The sequence below is a fragment of the Vombatus ursinus genome, unplaced genomic scaffold (genome assembly GCF_900497805.2).
Source record: "Vombatus ursinus unplaced genomic scaffold, bare-nosed wombat genome assembly UNPS02009918.1, whole genome shotgun sequence".
NCBI classification, from domain to species: domain Eukaryota; kingdom Metazoa; phylum Chordata; class Mammalia; order Diprotodontia; family Vombatidae; genus Vombatus; species Vombatus ursinus.
In genome coordinates, this window is record NW_020949696.1 from 2,330,442 (window position 1) to 2,347,660 (window position 17,219).

Below are 17,219 nucleotides of genomic sequence, written 5' to 3' on the forward strand. Positions count from 1 at the left end.
TAATGAAACACCAGATTTACCTTCAAGTCACTTATCTGTTAACCTTCACTCTTAGGAACACAATGAATTGGCTACAAGCAAAAAAAATGACCCATGAGCAGCCAAGGCAGGTGTTTAAAAGGCCACATACTTTCAAAGCTCATATCCTTTCACCATGGAAAAACCACACAGTCTCTCACTCAGAGCCTCTTGACTCTTAGCTGACACCTGTTCCTAACAAGTTTGGTCATCTGGTTCCTTAGCCAGTAATTAGAAACAAAACACTACAGCAATAAGAAGTAATTAGGGATAAACTAAGTATAAAAAAATAAAAAGCAGGCACAGCCGCAGGATTACAGAAGTCAGGACAAATGGCCACCTTCCTAAGTTTCTAAGGGCATTTGAGAATATGTTATTCATAGAAAAAGAAGGATATATATGAGGGTATAAAAATTATGTGCTATATATATTCTCATTAGGCATCTAAGGTAAAATAACATTTTTAGAAAGATTTTTATTTTTTAAAAAATCCTTTTTAAAGCTTCAGGTGTCTGGAGAATTGTTATGTGGAACAACTCATTGTCCAGTGGTGCTAAGATGAGTGGGATATTCCTGAGTATCTGCTAATTGACCATGAATATTTCTTTTCAAAGTGGGAAAATTAGAAACTATCAACTCCTTTGTTCTTGGTTTTCAACCGTGCCTTACTCTTTCCTGATTTTAGCCACATTGTAAATCACCTAGTAAGAGCAAAATGCAAAGAGGTCACCCTCCACAAGGATGGGCCCCTGGGAGAGACAGTGCTGGAGTGTTACAATTGTGGCTGTCGAAATGTGTTTCTCCTGGGCTTCATACCCGCCAAAGCTGATTCCGTGGTGGTGCTCCTCTGCAGGTAAGAAAATGACTTTGTCAGGCCTTTCTTTACTAAAAGATCCCCAGTCCTTCTAAAGTCTGTAGCTCCTGTCTTGATGCCTATTTCTCTGTTGATTCCTAGGACTTCCCATCACAATTTTTTCCTCAGTCAGTGCAGCTATATTTTGTTCTTCTGTATAGCCATTTTATAGTTGTTTGATCTGTCTAGGTAACTTATCCCATGTCTCCCCTTTCTCTCCCTATGTAAGATTGTGAGCTTCACTAGGATAAGAATTGTTTTCATTCTTTTTAGCTCCCCTAGTACTTAAACTATCACAGTTGGGGAGTAGGGGGTAAGATTACACCTGTGAAGGAAACTCCTTCCACTGACACAATTCATTCAGTTCTCTGCATTTTAGTCTTAGAGAGCAGCCTGGGGCAGTGAGTGGTCAAGAGCCCTGCCCAGGGTAGGTGCTTAATAGATGTCTTAAGGGCAAACAAATGAAATTCATTCCTGTATAATGACCGTTGCTATGCTTTGTGGGAAAGGGTTCTGGGTAAAAGGTAAGGTTCAGATATGGTTTCTGTAGAGATTTGTGTTTTTTACTTCAGAAATATAGTTTACTGTTCTCTCCATCCAACCACAGTAAGCTTCTTGAGGGTGGTAGGCACTTCACCTTGTTTCTTCTTTTATCCCTCAGTGCTGAGCAGCAGAGTACATTGAATATAGATGAATTTTATAAATTTGGTCAGCTTTTTTTTCTGTGTAAAAGTTGGCTTGTGTTAAAAGTCTCTGCTCTGAGTTTTCTCTGTTCATCTGTGAGAATCTTTCCCTCCTCCCCTTAGCCCGCTTTAGAGTTCATTATGAAGAAGCAGAATAGCTGCCTTGGCCAATCTCAAAAATGTTCCTGTAAAATTTTAAGTCTTCACATGACTTGAAAAATTAGAAATACAAGTGTGTTAGAAATTTAATCTCAAATTGTAAAAACTAACTTTAGATTTGGGGTAACAATAAGACCAACTTTTGGTCAAAGCACATAGATGGTAGGCAAGGTCCTATTTTTAACCTGTTTGATGCAAACTACTAGCATTTGACAAACTAGTGCATTGTCCTTGTGATGTGGATTTTGTAGGCAACCCTGTGCCAGTCAAAGCAGCTTAAAGGATATCAATTGGGACAGCTCCCAGTGGCAGCCTCTGATCCAAGATCGCTGCTTTCTTTCCTGGCTGGTAAAGATTCCCTCTGAGCAGGAGCAGCTGAGAGCACGGCAGATTACAGCTCAACAAATCAACAAACTAGAGGAACTTTGGAAGGTATGATCTTCTCAAAAGACCTAAAGTGACTTACATGGCAGAGTTTATGCTTTGGTTACACATTGAGGGATAAATTCCTTCCTGCTTACTGTTGAGTCTCCTTGAACTCCATGTGTTTTCTGGCCTGGTCAGTCAGTGTTTGGAGTATTCAGTTCTGGGTGCTCCAATTTCAGAAAGGGCCTTTACAATTGAGATAGATGACACTTTCTTGCAAACTGTATGAAGGCCATGAGGATGCATAACCTGGAGAAGATAAGGTTTAAGGTGACATCGTTGCAGTCTGGATATTTGAAGTATTGTTATAGGAAAGAATTATGGTGGTTGCTGTGCTTCTGAATGGAGCCAGAGGAAGTGAAACAACCATGCTGACTGGCTAAACTATAAATCCATATGATCTAGCTTCAGTGGACTCTCACCACATCAAGGCAGTCCTTGTAATTCCTCCCTAATTGCTTCCCTATCTGACTTTCCACAGAAACTACTCCAAACCCTCTCTCTTCAAACTACTCTACTTCAGATTACTAGTATTTGATAAACTAGTGCATTGTCCTTGTTATTTGGATTTTGTAGCTACCTTGTGCCAGTCAAGACAACTTAAAGGATATCGAATTGGGACAGTATCAATTGAAAATTCAAACCTTTCAACTTTCCCCCCTCCCTCTTTGCCTTACCTAAGGATCTCACCTCTGTATTGAAAAAATTGAGGTCATTCAACATGAGCTCCTCTCCTCCTCTCTTCATTTTAAAACCCAGTGATGATCCCCCGCTCTCTCCTCCTTTCCTCTTATCTCTGACAGTAAGATAGCTCTTCTTGGAGGGAGCAACCTCTGTCTTCATGGGTGCCCTTAACCTTCCTTCATCGAATCCATTCTCCTCTGTCTTTAGCAGATTGCAACCTCAGTCATCCCTTTCCCTCTCTACATATGCACATGCACACATAGGTATCTTTTCTGCTGCCTTTAAACATACCTAAATCTCCCCCATCCTTATAAAAACAAGCAGACCAAAAAACCCTTCACTAGACCCTACTATATCCCCTCAAGCCAACTCCTGATTCTCCTTTCCCTGGTTTATCACCCATGTCATATTCCCTAACTGTGGGTGTTCCTCAAGGTTCTATCCTGTGCCCTTTCTCTTTCTGATCATTTCTGTTGAATTGACTGATAGCTCTGTTTATTCAGCTACATTCTTTCCCCTAAGTTTCAACTCCACATCATCTCTAGGCTTCAATTCTGTATCACCAATTGCCTGTCAGACCTTTGAAATTTCATATTCCAAAGGCAAATTCAGCTTGTCCAAAACAGTTAACCTGTTTGTCCATCTGTCCAAACTCCCCGCCCCATCCCCCCAGCCACCGTCTTCCAGACTTCCCCATTTCTATCAGAGATACCACTATCCTTCCAGTCTCCTAGCTTTGTTTTTTTTTTCTAATTTATTTTTAGTTTTCAATATTTACTTCCATAAGCTTTTGAGTTTTAAATTTTCTCTCCCTCCCTCCCCAAGACAGTGTGCAGTCTGATATAAACTCTACATATATATATATACATATTAAACATATTTTCTCATTAGTAATGTTGTAAAGAAGAATTAGAACCAATAGGAGCAACCACAGGAAAGAAGAAACAAAACAAAACAGGAGGAAAAAAAAGAGCAAATAGTAAGCGTCAGTCTGCATTCCAACTCCATAGTTCTTTCTCTAGATGTGGATAGCATTTTCCATCATGAGACTTTGGGAGATGTCTTAGATCCTTGCATGGCTGAGAAGAGCTAAGTCTCTCAAAGTTATTCATCGTACAATGTGGCTGTTACTGTGTACAATGTTCTTCTGGTTCTGCTCACTTCACTCAGCATCAGTCCATACAAGTCTTTCTGGGTTTTTCTGAAGTCTGCTTGCTGATCATTTTCTATAGCACAGCAGTATTCCATTACATTCATATACCACAACTTGTTCAACCATTCACCACTTGATGGGCATCCCCTTAATTTCCAATTCTTGGCCACCACAGAAAGAGCTGCTATGAATATTTTTGTACATGTGGGTCCTTTTCCGATTTGTATGATCTCTTTGGGATATAGCCCTATTGTGCTATTGCTGGGTCAAAGAGTATGCACATTTTTATAGCCCTTTGGGCATAGTTCCAAATTGCTCTCCAGAATGGTTGGATCAGTTCACAACTCCACCAACAATGCATTAGTGTTCCAATTTTCCCACATCTTCTCCAACATTTATCATTTTCCTGTTTTGTCATGTTGGCCAATCTGATAGATGTGATATGTTACCTCAGAGTTGTTTTGATTTGCATTTCTCTAATCAATAGTGATTTAGAGCCTTTTTTTCATGTGACTATAGATAGCTTGAATTTCTTCCTCTGTAAACTGCCTGTTCGTATCCTGTGACCATTTATCAGTTGGGGAGTGACTTGTTCCTTTATTTGCAACTAGATCAAGCCACAGGCTAAATGGTTGCATTTGACCTTGGAGAAACCAGGCACAAAGTTGGCTTGCCTAGAGCTCAATGGTTGGGGGTAGGAGTTAAGAGGTTAAGAGTAGATGACCTCTCCACTTCTTTCAGTTCTATTTCTAACACATTTCTTGATGATGCAAACTATTGGGATAGAATATCAAAGTTACAGCAGCTTGTAATGGTAAGCTCCTTTAGAGTAGGGATTGTTACATTCTTTGTATCCCTAGTGCCTGGCACATAGTAGTAGTTCACTAAACATTTGTTAATCATGTACTTTTTGACAGACATTGTGCTAAGGTCTTGGTGATTAAAGAAAGGCCAAAACTGTCTCTTCCCTCAAGGACCTCACATTCTAATGGTGAAGACATGTATATACCTAAGCACATGCTAGATACATAGAGAGGGCAAAGGCACTAGCAGCTGGGGAGACTAAGGAGGGGTGTGTGTATGTGTGTGTCTGTGTCTGTGTGTGTGTTGATGTTTATTTTCCCTTCTCCCAGTATTGGGTGGGAAATCATTTTTTCCTCCCTTCTGTCTAATTTCCCTCATTTGGCTATAGTCAGCAGACCTCTTGAGCACCTGTTCCTTACTTAATGCAGTGAACCCAATCTCACTGCATAAATCTTGACTTTCTTTCTCATTCCATTCTCTCTTCTTTCCCCCTCCCCTGCTTTTTGGAATAAAATTTCAAAAAGGGAAGGAAGAAAATCATCAGTAAGTATGAAATGAGTAACTTACATGAAATAAGTTGCACGTATAGAACTTTATACATATTTGCAAAGATGCAAAGCCACAGTCAATTTTGACTCCCATATCTAATCAGTTGCCAGGTCCTATTGATTCTACCTCCTCTCTTAAATTCATCTTTCTGTTGGCATCGTACTATTTCCCTTTGTCTGAAATAAATATTCTCTTAACTGGACTCCCTGTCTCCGTATTTATTCTCTAATCCATTTTTTCATGCCACTGATCAACTAGTTTTCCTTACATATATACTGCTCATATCTCTTCCTTAGTTAGAAACATTTAATGACTACCACCAAATAAAGTAGAAATTCACTGGACTATCCGAAATCTCTCACAAAATACCTTTCTAGCTTTCTCCCACTCTTTCCCTTCACATTCTTTGTGCTCTGACCAAACTGTACCATATATTCTGTAACTTACATGCTACTGTCCCCAGTTTTGCCCTGCCATCACTCTTCCTTGTAGTTTGCTTATCCTTATGCATAGTTTCTTTTTAATAGAGTGTGAATCTCTCTAATAATTTTAATAGAGTGAGAACAACAATTGTTTTTGTCCTTAACACTTTGCTGTTGTAGTCATGTAATGTTTGTTGACTTGTACATGATGGTATTTAACAGGACAGTTGAAATAGAATAGTACGGAAAGGAGGGGATATTTTTAAAAGTATGTGCCCAGCCTTTTGAGATTGATTGACATTATGGAGAGCAGTGATACACTGACAGGCCCACTGTACCTTAATATAATTTTTCCAGGTGAAGTAATCAACTAAATCAAGGCTTCCTAACCTTTTTTGTGTGTCATAGACTCCTTTTCAGACTATTGCCTACATCCAGAATGTTTAAGAAGGAAATGCTTAATTTCTTGCAGAGGTTAATAAAAATAAGGATGTAGTTCTTTTTTTCCAATCCAAATTCTTTTACCCTGATTAAGAACACTTGGCCTAGGTCATTGCTGGAGCCTGTTGTAAAATATTTGCTTGTTTTTGGGTTTTTGTTGTCTATATGTAGTTTCTCTATGTCCAGATAAGAAGTATTTGGTTGCCATAGGTAGTAGTGAATTCCTCCTCATCATTGGGGGCTTTCAGTTAAAAGTATCTGCATGACCTCTGTAGGGTGATTTAAAATGTTTTATTATTGGGATCATAAGATTCATGCATTAGGAACCTTGGGCTAGACCTGTGAGGTCTTTCCCACCTTATAATCATAAGCTCCTTGAGGGTTAGAACTGTTAGTAAATCACTTGACATAGGTCATGGACCTGTATTGGCTTAAAATTGATTTTTAATAAAAGCTCTTCTGAGACTCTGTTGGTTCAAATTTTGTATTAGTATATCAAATTATGAAATCTTAAATTTATGAATATGATTGTAAATCAAGATGTCAGATTTTCAGCATGTTTATTAAGTGAGAGTAAAAATGGCACATTGTCCAAAATAGTAAATTAATTACAATGAGAGATGAATGCTGAGAAAATAACCTTATAGAGCTTTTTGACTGTGAGGTGGAAATTAAAAGATTATGATTATGATTTTCCTTTACACCTAGAATGTACTGCCCTTAAGAGTTGGGAGGGTTTTCTCATTTAACAAGGAGAATGCCGCTTGACTAATGATGCAGGAGTTCAAAATTCATGATAGCTCTTCAGTGTCTTTTCATGGAAAGAATCAATTTTTTTTGTAATTCCTAGTTGGCAGATGCCCATGCTATGTAATTCACCACTGTCAAGGTTAGTCCTAGAGCCAAAGATTTCCTGGATTTGAGAACTGAAACTACTGCTTGGAAACGATTCAGGTCAGGGGGCTATGTTTGATTGTTACTGTTCTTGATTGATAGAAGATCTAACTTCTTGGAGTACTAGTTGGATAACTTGTCAAAGCTGAATTCATTTGTATCCGATTGAAAACAAGACAAGATAAATTTGTCCATTTTTGTAGATTCTACTCATGGCTTTTTCTGTCAACCATATGAGAAGGTCTAGTTATTGATATTCATAAAGAAAAGGAAATGGCCACAGGAGAGAAAGGGTGCTATAAGGTGGAGGCATCATGTTTCAGATACTAGAGTAATGCTGTATCCTTATAACCTAGGACAACTTTATAATTCACAATATTGGTCTTTCATTAACTCCAGAGAAACTAATTGGAGAAAGTGAGTGAAGTAAAAATGGATGTTGAAGAAAATCACTAATCACTAAGATATCTGTGCATTTTGGACTAGATCTCTGGGTGCTCATCCACCTTTGGCAGTCTGGTTTAAGGCTCCTTCCATCTTTGGTTCTGTGATTCTTTATATAGAGAGGGTGTGTTGCTCCTGAGAGTAGTTTTCCAGTCAGTAACAATTGAGATGAATAATTATTCTTCAGTATGTGTGGAATAGTTCAGCTTCCCACTGAGGCACCTAGAATTTACAGCTCAGTTTTCTCATTCCAAGTGAAGAGACTAAGGCTCAGGAACAGAAAATGACCTGCCTAAGTTCACATGTAGCAATGGCAGCATTCAAACCCAGGGCATCGTGGCTCCACACATGGCTCCAGTGGCCTTTTACACCATCGTAATGGCTCAGAGACTTTCATACTCTTCTTCTGTTTCAATTAAATTTTTATAGCTTGCTGTCATTAGAAAAGGTTAAGAGTAGGATTCATGTGCAAAAAAAAAAAATTAAATTCTCTATAAAGAAATAGCCCATTATATAACAATCTTTGCTATAATGTTTGTTTAAAGAGTTTTTATTTTTAGGTAACTGTCTTGCCAATTTTCTGTTCTGGGGGGGACCATCTGCAGATATGGCACGGAGGTGTGTATGGGACAGCATTTTGTTTCCACTGCCAATGCATTGGTTCATTCAGCTAAGTCATTAAATGCCTGTGTTTGATCCTGGGGACACTGCAGGTGCCATATGGCCTGATGGAAAGAGAACAGAACCTGGTGGAGAGCCATGGGTCTGAATCCTGACTCTACTGTTAGCTAGCTGTGTGATTCTGGTCATCCTGGACCTCTCTGAATCTGTTTTCACATCTGGCATCATGTAGACAAACATCTTCACAGGGCTGTTAGGAGGAAGCCATACTGTAAACCTGAGCAGCTACGTAAATGTGATGATGATGGTTGATTATCCTTCCAGGAAAATCCTTCAGCAACTCTTGAAGATCTGGAAAAGCCAGGTGTTGATGAGGAACCACAGCATGTCTTGCTGCGCTATGAGGATGCTTACCAGTATCAAAATATATTCGGCCCACTTGTCAAACTGGAAGCAGATTATGATAAGAAACTTAAAGAGTCCCAGGTAATTTGTGTGAAGTGACGATTGGTGTTGGAATAGGCTTAATGGTATTTGGTTTGTTATGGGCCAGGTTTTGTCTTTAGAAAAGGTACCACAAAGAGGCCAAAAAGAAACATGGAAACAAATAGCACATTTCTTTTATTTTGTTGTGTGTGTGTGTGTGTGTATATATACGCATGGATCATACTACTAAAGGCAAGGCTGAGTCAGAACCAGCTTGAAAGGTGAGAAAAGAATTTGAAGAAGATTGGGAGAGGGCTTTAGGGGACCACATTGTTTAGCTCTTTACAGAATCAGTATTTGAAAAAGAAACTCTTATGGAGGGATTCTGTCTTGAGGTAAACGTTCCTTATTCTTGCAAAGAAGCTCAAGGGTAGTTTGATCAGAGAAGGCCTTGCCTATTGGATAAAAACACATGTTATCTCTGGTTTTTATTTTTTTAATTTTATTTATTTATTTATTTTTTTGGCTAGGCAGTAGAGTTAAGTGACTTGCCCAGGGTCACACAGCTAGTAAGTTTTAAATGTCTGAAGCCGAATTTGAACTCAGGTCCTCCTGAATCCAGGGCTGGTGTTTTATCCACTGCGCCACCTAGCTGCCCCTGTCATTAGTTTTTAGAAAGCAGCTGAAAGAACCCTGGACTTGAAGTCCAAATGCCCAAGATTGTAGTCTATTCTATTTATTAGCTATGTGACCTTGGACAAATTACTTAAGTAATTAAGCCTCAGTTTTTACATCTGCAAAATGGAGATAATACTTGTATTGCCTATATCATAGGATTGTTGAGGATCAAATCACTTAACAATAAAGTGCTTTTGACATGTAAGGTAAGGTAGTATTTCTAGGAATTGATTAGGAATCTTAAGTCCTTTCAAAATTTGCATTGGTTCTGCTCTTTATTCCCTTCCCTTATGATCTCTTTCCCCTAGCTGCACTCATACTTAATACCTATAGCAGATTTTTTCCTCCAAATGTCTATGAAATTTTCATAAGTTAATAATCAGCAGCCTTTAGTGTTTAGAGCTGCTGACAGCTTTTTGGTTTTTTTTAAGACTTTGGTACCCTGTCTGGTGCCAGTTCCCTGGCTTTTGACATTTGGAGCTTTTTAAAATTGTATACAGGTGACCTAGAGGCAGGTAGGTGGCACCCTGGATAGAGTGCTAGGCAAATCAGGCCTCAGGTATTGACTAGCAGTGTGACCCTGGGAAGTCACTTCACCTCTGTGTTCCTCCATGCCCTCATCTGTAAAATGGGGATAATAACAGCACCTGCTTCCTGGGGTTATGAGGATCCAATAAGATAATAATTGTGAAAGGATTAACACAGTGCCTGGCTCAACAAATACTTGTTTAAGAAATTGTGAATTTAGTGAATTATGACAGCAGTATGGTGGAATGTGATAGACAACTCTGGGTTTGGAATAATAATTCACAAGTTTTGAAGGTGAACAAGGAAATCTTGTTTTTCTTATAACTAGACCCAAGATAACATCACAGTCAGATGGGACCTGGGCCTCAACAAGAAGAGAATCGCTTACTTCACATTGCCCAAGACTGACTCTGGTAATGAGGATTTAGTCATAATTTGGTTGAGAGGTGATTTTGAGTTTTTAAAATTTTTGTGACTCTTAAGTAGCTATATGTGTAGAGAAAAACCTAGTTCAACATCTGTAACCTAAAATTATCTGGGATACCAACTTGGCATGTTGAGACATTAATTGTTTTTAATTTCTTCCCCTACCTCTTTGTTTTCTGTTGAAGATATGCGTCTTATGCAGGGAGATGAAATCTGCCTTCGTTATAAAGGTGACCTCGCCCCGCTGTGGAAGGGAATCGGCCATGTTATTAAAGTCCCAGATAGTATCTTTTTTAAACTGTACAGAAAATATCTCATGACAGGGCAGTAGAAGATGATTCATTCATGTAGGTGGAATAGAGCCAGTGTTGGTATAATGGAATGGATGAGCACAAGGTCCAGAGACCCTCATCCTGCTTCTATGCTCTGTTAGCTTTGTGACCTTGAGCAGGTCATCTGACCATTCTGAGCTTGCCTGTTGCTGTTAGCCAGAAATCTATGACTTAATGCAGATTATATCATTTGATCAGAATGTGTTGCTAATGTACCTAGAGACATTGATTCAATTCACATGGAAACGTTAGCCCTAAATTTTCTGTGACCACAGACATTATCTGTCCCGATTTGCTGTCTCATACATGAATGGCCTTGGTACAAGAGTGATGGTTTGACTCCGCCCTGGTGTCTGGGGAGGGAAACCCTCAAAGTCCATACAGTATGGACTGTGTATACTGACTGCATCAGTAGTGTTGTTTTTCATCTGTGGACATTAATAGCACATTTATATATTATTTGTCTGAATAGATGAAACCAGGAGTTGTGGGTTGGCTGCTGTCCCAGGATGTAGGATGTAACTCCACTCCAAGTTGTTTTTATGTGTGGATGGATAAGCATTAGAGAAGGGTTACTCTCTGGACTCTACAGAGATGTAGAACCCACTCCTCTTTCCTTCAGATCCTGTACCAGGAGCTCCTAATAGAGAAGTGGAGCGTACCTGACTTTGGTAGCCAAAACTGTGAATATGACTGACTTAAAAGTAGGGCACTGAGAGTAACTAGTAAGTGGGCTTGGTCAGCAAAAGGAGATGAGATTTGACTTATATTGTAGGTCATAGACTTCCAAGAGAAGAAAGGTGGCCTAGACTGTGAAATGAGGCAGCCCATATAGGGTAGGGGCTAATTGTGTCCCTAAAGGAAGTGGAGGGGAGAATAGGTCAGAGGTGAGAAAGTTGGGGCAGAGCCAGATTGTAGTAGGGAAGACAAAAACTTTTTCCAGTATGTGGCCTCTTTGACAGAGAAGCATTAGCTTTAGCTGCAGAAGAAAAATTGATCCTTTTAGCAGTCAGCAAGAAGTTATTTAGTGGGGGTAGGAATTGCAGTCAGGGAGGTCAAGGCCCTGAGAATGAGGGTACTTTATTGGGCAGACAGGTAACCTGATGGCTGGAACAGTTTTTCAATGAGTCTCAGTTCCTACAAGTTATACTGGATGTTAAAACGTAAGTTCCTCAAGGCCTGGAATGTTGTAGGGGTGTGGTGGTTGATGTGCCTGAACCAGTAGAGAGTGTTGGTAGGAGGCAGGATGAGAACCAGATGTAGAAGGGAAAGAGCACTGGAGTCATTGTCCAAGAAGACCTGGTTTCAAATATTGCTGGGGTTTAGGAGCATGTGACCACTAGCAAACCATCTAACCTCTCTGAACCTCCCTTTTCACATCTTTAAAATGGAGGTGTAATACCTTCAATACCTACTTCAGAGGCTTCTTCAGATCAAAGAAATCATGTATGTAGAGCACCTTGAAAACTCATAAATAAATAAATGAAAGAGGTTATGTTGTAGATTCAAACTGATTGTAATGTGGCTCATTGTAATATGTGATATGTAAACCCTCTGAATCATTTAAGCTGTTCACATGTTTTTGAGAATTTATACTTCTGGGTAAAGAGTCCAGTAACTTTTGAGTGGTCCAACTTAACTCAGCTGTCCAGATTATGGAGATGAAATTGCGATTGAATTGAGGAGTAGTGTCGGAGCTCCTGTAGAAGTTACTCATAACTTCCAAGTGGATTTTGTATGGAAATCCACTTCATTTGACAGGTATGTGTTCTGTGTAGTATTGAAATTGGTCTGTATCATTTATTGGGAGTCATTGTTTTAGAGTGGTTTCTTTTTTTTTGCACTTAATAGTATTTTTTTTTCCAATTACATACAAAGATTTTTTTTGAGTTCCAAATCCCCCCCCATCTCCCCTCAAGATAGCAAGCAATCTGATATAGGTTATACATGTACAATCATGTTAAACACATTTCCACATTGGTCATTGTTGTGAAAGAAGAATCAGAACAAAAGGGAAAAATCATGAAAAAGAGAAAAGAAAACAAAGTGAAATTAGTGTGCTTTGATCTGCATTGAGACTCCATAGTTCTTTCTCTGTGTGTAAATAGCATTTTCTGTCATGAGGCTTTTGGAATTGTCTTGGATCATTGTGTTGCTGAGAAGAGCTAAGTCTATCATAGTTGATCATCATACAGTTGCTGTTACTGTGTATAATGTTCTCCTGGTTCTGCTCACTTCACTCAGCAGGAGTTCATGTATGCTTTCCAGGTTTTTCATAGAACATTAGTCTCCCATTACATTCATATACCACAACTTGTTCAGTCATTCTCGATTGATGGTCATCCCCTTAATTTCCAATTCTTTGCCACTACAAAAAGAGCTACTGTAAATATTTTTGTACATGTGGGTCCTTTTCCCTTTTTTTATTATTTCTTTGGGATACAGGGAAGTCATTGTCCTTCAGCTTAAATCCATATATTCTTAGAAGTTTGAAGGGCTGTCAAAGGCAATTAGGTCTGATTTGTACCTAAAGAATGAATTCCGTTTAACGTGACTGACATATGGAGCTTACAACATTTCAGTGGAGTCCATTCCATTTTTGTACTGCTTTTTCATTGTTAGGAAATTCTTCCTGGGACAAATTCTGCCTTGCTGTAATTTAATAAATTTTTTTTCCACTCTGGAGTTGTCACCCCACTTTCACACAATAACAGTGCAAACCTAGATATCTGACAACAGTTATCTTGGGTTTCCTGGTCACCCTTCTCTGGCTGTATTCTAAATTTTCTGTATCCTTTCCAAAATCTGACATCCAAAAGTCTGGTTGTTTGATTAAAGCAAATGCATCATCTCCGAATGTGTTCACCATGTGATTAATAGTCTCAGTATCCTACTTAATGATTTTTGAAGCTGGTAAAAATGTTTCTGATCATAGCTTCCACTAAACTTGAGTGTCTTTCTTTTCAGAATGCAGAGTGCATTAAAAACATTTGCTGTGGATGAAACCTCAGTATCTGGCTACATTTACCACAAACTGTTGGGTCATGAAGTGGAGGATGTGATTATTAAATGCCAGCTGCCAAAACGTTTTACAGCACAAGGACTCCCTGACCTCAATCATTCTCAGGTCTCCATTTTCAACAAACTCAATAAATTATTGATATCTCTGCATTTCAGCAGGAATTTAAAAACCTAACAGTTCTTGCTTGGTTTTAATGAACAACCTCTTTTTCCCCCTTAGGTATATGCAGTAAAGACTGTTTTGCAACGACCTTTGAGCCTCATTCAGGGACCACCTGGTACAGGGAAGACTGTAACATCAGCTACAATTGTCTACCATTTGGCTAGGCAAGGCAATGGGTATGTTTGTTTAAGATACTCTGTACAAACAGAAACCACAGCAATTTAATAGAATAAAGTTGAATGTCAGAGTAATCAACAAGCCTAAATTAACCACCTGTAAGTTACTATGTAGTAGGCTTTGGGGATAATAATATGAAACAATCCCTATAGACAATAAGAAGAACTAGCATTTATATAGCACTTTTAGATTTGCAAAGTGCTTTATAGATATCACAACAACCTTGAGAGGGAGGTACTGTTATTATCCCCATTTTACTGGTGAGAAAATGGAGGCAAACGAAGGTTAAGTGACTCACCCAAGGTCATACAGCTAGTAAGTATCTGAGGCAATATTTGAACTCAGGTTTTACTGTCTTCATGTCCAGTATTCTATCCACTGTACCACTTAGCTACCTTGAACAATTGGCTTATTGTGACCTCACACTGTTACTGGTATTGCATAATGGCAGCATTGTCCCTTGTATATATTTTGCCTATATTAACATTCCTGACTATCAGTGTTTGCTTGGGTCCCGTGTCTATGTCTCCTCCCTCCCCACCTTTCCCAGGTGACAGTGTGTTGTAGAGGTTTAGTGGAGTAGGAAATGGTGTGCTGGGCTTAGAATAGAAAGATGTGGATTCAAATCCTACTGCTGACACAAACTATTACACTGGGTATGTTATTTAACTCAGTCATCAAAAGGTTTGAACTCTGCATTAGTACTGAATTCCACATTCTAATAAAATCATAAGATATGTTAGCTCATTGTGTTGGTTTTATTGTGTTTTTTTTCTTTTTTTTTTTTTACTGAACAATGTTGTCTGTTGATTACTGGTTATAAGCTTCCTCTTTGAATGAGACTTTTCTTTTTCTAAGGCCTGTGCTAGTTTGTGCACCAAGCAATATAGCTGTGGATCAGTTGACTGAGAAGATTCATCAGACTGGACTGAAAGTTGTTCGTCTTTGTGCTAAAAGCCGGGAAGCAATTGATTCTCCTGTATCTTTTTTGGCACTGCACAACCAGATCAGGAATATGGATAGGTAAGAAGTTGTGCACAGGCTGTGTAGAGGTTGGGCCATTCTTGGGACCTGAAGTCTCCAGCATACTTCATGTGATAAAGGATCAGAGTGGGCTGGCATTTCCTTTTGACTGAAGATGTGGAGTAACAGTTACTTCAAGTCCTTATCATTCTTCATTATAGTATGCCAGAACTCCAGAAATTACAACAACTGAAAGATGAAACAGGTGAACTTTCATCCGCTGATGAAAAGCGTTATCGAGCATTGAAACGCACAGCTGAGCGAGAATTGCTCATGGTGAGTGGTTTATCAGTTCCATTTAGCAGCCAGTTGGTACCTGGGCTGTGCTAGGCACTGCACTTTGGACTGGGGATACAGGGACCGTGTCTGACCTGGAGGAGCTTGTTCTGGTGTGGGCGTGAGAATGGCTGAAAGGACCTTCAATCCTCACTGTTGCCCAGTCAAGGCATGGGCTTTAGAAGAGGGGCAGAGTTAGGAAGTGAACAGCTCGCTAAAAATATGGTTCTTGATACAATCTGGATTTCTGAACCTAGGCTTAACATGTAGCAGTGATGGGCCCCTGGCCAGGGAGAGAGTATACCTGAGGAGAGTGAGTATATTGTTTGGTGTCCTAGAAACCAAATTTAAAGGGCTTTAAACAGAAAAGAGAAAGTAAAGAACCATAAAGAGTGGCTTTAATGTAGGGTAAAGAATAACAGCCGAGATACTTAGATAAAACTGAAGAGATGAGCTAGGTGTCTACAAAAAGGTACCGAGTGTGAGGACTAGAAACAAGGAGCAGAATTTAAGCTTTGTAACAGTTGGAACTATTCAGAAGTAGCCTGTGAGTTCTCTCTTTTTAGAACTCTTCAGGCACAAGCTTCATGACTACTGGAGTACGTTGTAGAGAGGGGTAGACTCTCCAGGTACTGCTTAAACTATTTTTCATCCGAGGTCCCTTCCAACTTTGACATCATGGGATCAGTTTAGGTCTGCTCATTGTACAGGTGAAGGCTTTCGCCTAGTGTTAGATTTGCGTTGTTCACTTGGAAGTCTTACTCTCAAAACCACTAAGATTAGATATCTGACCAAAGTGTTATGCAATTACTACATTTTTTTATTTCTGCTCAGGGAAAGACCATTTAAGGAAGATCTTTAGGGTAGAGTACCTTAAATACTGAATGTGAGGTGTACGGCTTTCTTAAAAATTATGGCAGCTGAATGAAAGAATATCATAAGGGACTGGGACATCTCAAAGGTCACCTAGCTCCTTTAAAAATAAAAATCTGAGAATGCAGTTTTGCTCTTCATTTCTCTTTCCATTTTCAAATAAATTTATTATTTTGTTCCTCAGAAGAGTGAGTGGCATTGAGAGTTAATTTCTACCTAAGAGAACATTGCTTATTTTCATCCATAAAATAACCAGTGAGAAATTTGGGTTAGAATGCACACCAAATGGAAGTGGAAAGCACACATTTGTGTTTTGTTTTGTTTTTTTGTTTGTTTTGTTTTGTTTTGTTTTTAAATGATACTTAGCCAGTTTGTAGAACCTGTGTTGTTAAATTATATGTGTCTGTTGTTATCTAAGGGATCTGCTGTTAACCAAGATGGCAGAGATATGAGAGGTTTAAAATGGTCACAATTTTGTTATTCTCTAGAATGCAGATGTGATCTGCTGCACATGCGTGGGAGCAGGTGATCCAAGGCTCGCCAAGATGCAATTCCGATCCATTTTAATTGACGAAAGCACACAGGCTACTGAACCAGAGTGTATGGTGCCAGTTGTTCTTGGAGCCAAACAGGTAAATTAGAATTCTTTGTGAACCAAAAGATTTTAACTTTATAGTCAAGTGCTCAGAAGATAGCGTGCTGAATTTTGGGGTACTGTTGTATTTTTGGTTGTGATGTGTTTCCTTCTTATGCATGTTCTTTGAGGTGAATAAAAGTTGTCCATTTTCTCTTTTCACGGTACAGTTGATCCTTGTAGGAGATCATTGCCAACTGGGTCCTGTAGTCATGTGCAAGAAAGCTGCAAAAGCAGGCTTGTCTCAGTCGCTGTTTGAGCGGCTAGTGGTGTTGGGGATCCGTCCAATCCGCCTGCAAGTCCAGTATCGAATGCATCCTGCCCTTAGTGCTTTCCCATCAAACATCTTTTATGAGGGTTCCCTTCAAAATGGTGTCACTGCAGGTAAAGGACCTTCCCAGATGACAGGGGAGCCAAAGAAAGATAGCCATTACAAACATAAAATTTCATGTCTGTCCTTCCATCCTGAAGAAACTTTTACCATGGTCTTTTAGCAGTCGGCAAGTTTTAG

General features: G+C 39.2%; 1 protein-coding gene across 1 annotated transcript in view; it reads left to right on the plus strand.

The window, feature by feature from the left end:
- UPF1 (UPF1, RNA helicase and ATPase) overlaps positions 1-17,219 on the plus strand; it is a 63,391-nt gene that overhangs the window by 30,998 nt on the left and 15,174 nt on the right. The window contains exons 4-15 of the mRNA XM_027853104.1: positions 704-871; positions 1,965-2,145; positions 8,476-8,637; positions 10,112-10,196; positions 10,395-10,493; positions 12,194-12,302; positions 13,509-13,668; positions 13,783-13,901; positions 14,761-14,925; positions 15,087-15,201; positions 16,563-16,706; positions 16,879-17,092. Of these exons, the coding sequence (XP_027708905.1) occupies positions 704-871; positions 1,965-2,145; positions 8,476-8,637; positions 10,112-10,196; positions 10,395-10,493; positions 12,194-12,302; positions 13,509-13,668; positions 13,783-13,901; positions 14,761-14,925; positions 15,087-15,201; positions 16,563-16,706; positions 16,879-17,092 (1,721 nt within the window). The remainder of the gene's footprint in view (positions 1-703; positions 872-1,964; positions 2,146-8,475; positions 8,638-10,111; positions 10,197-10,394; positions 10,494-12,193; positions 12,303-13,508; positions 13,669-13,782; positions 13,902-14,760; positions 14,926-15,086; positions 15,202-16,562; positions 16,707-16,878; positions 17,093-17,219) is intronic.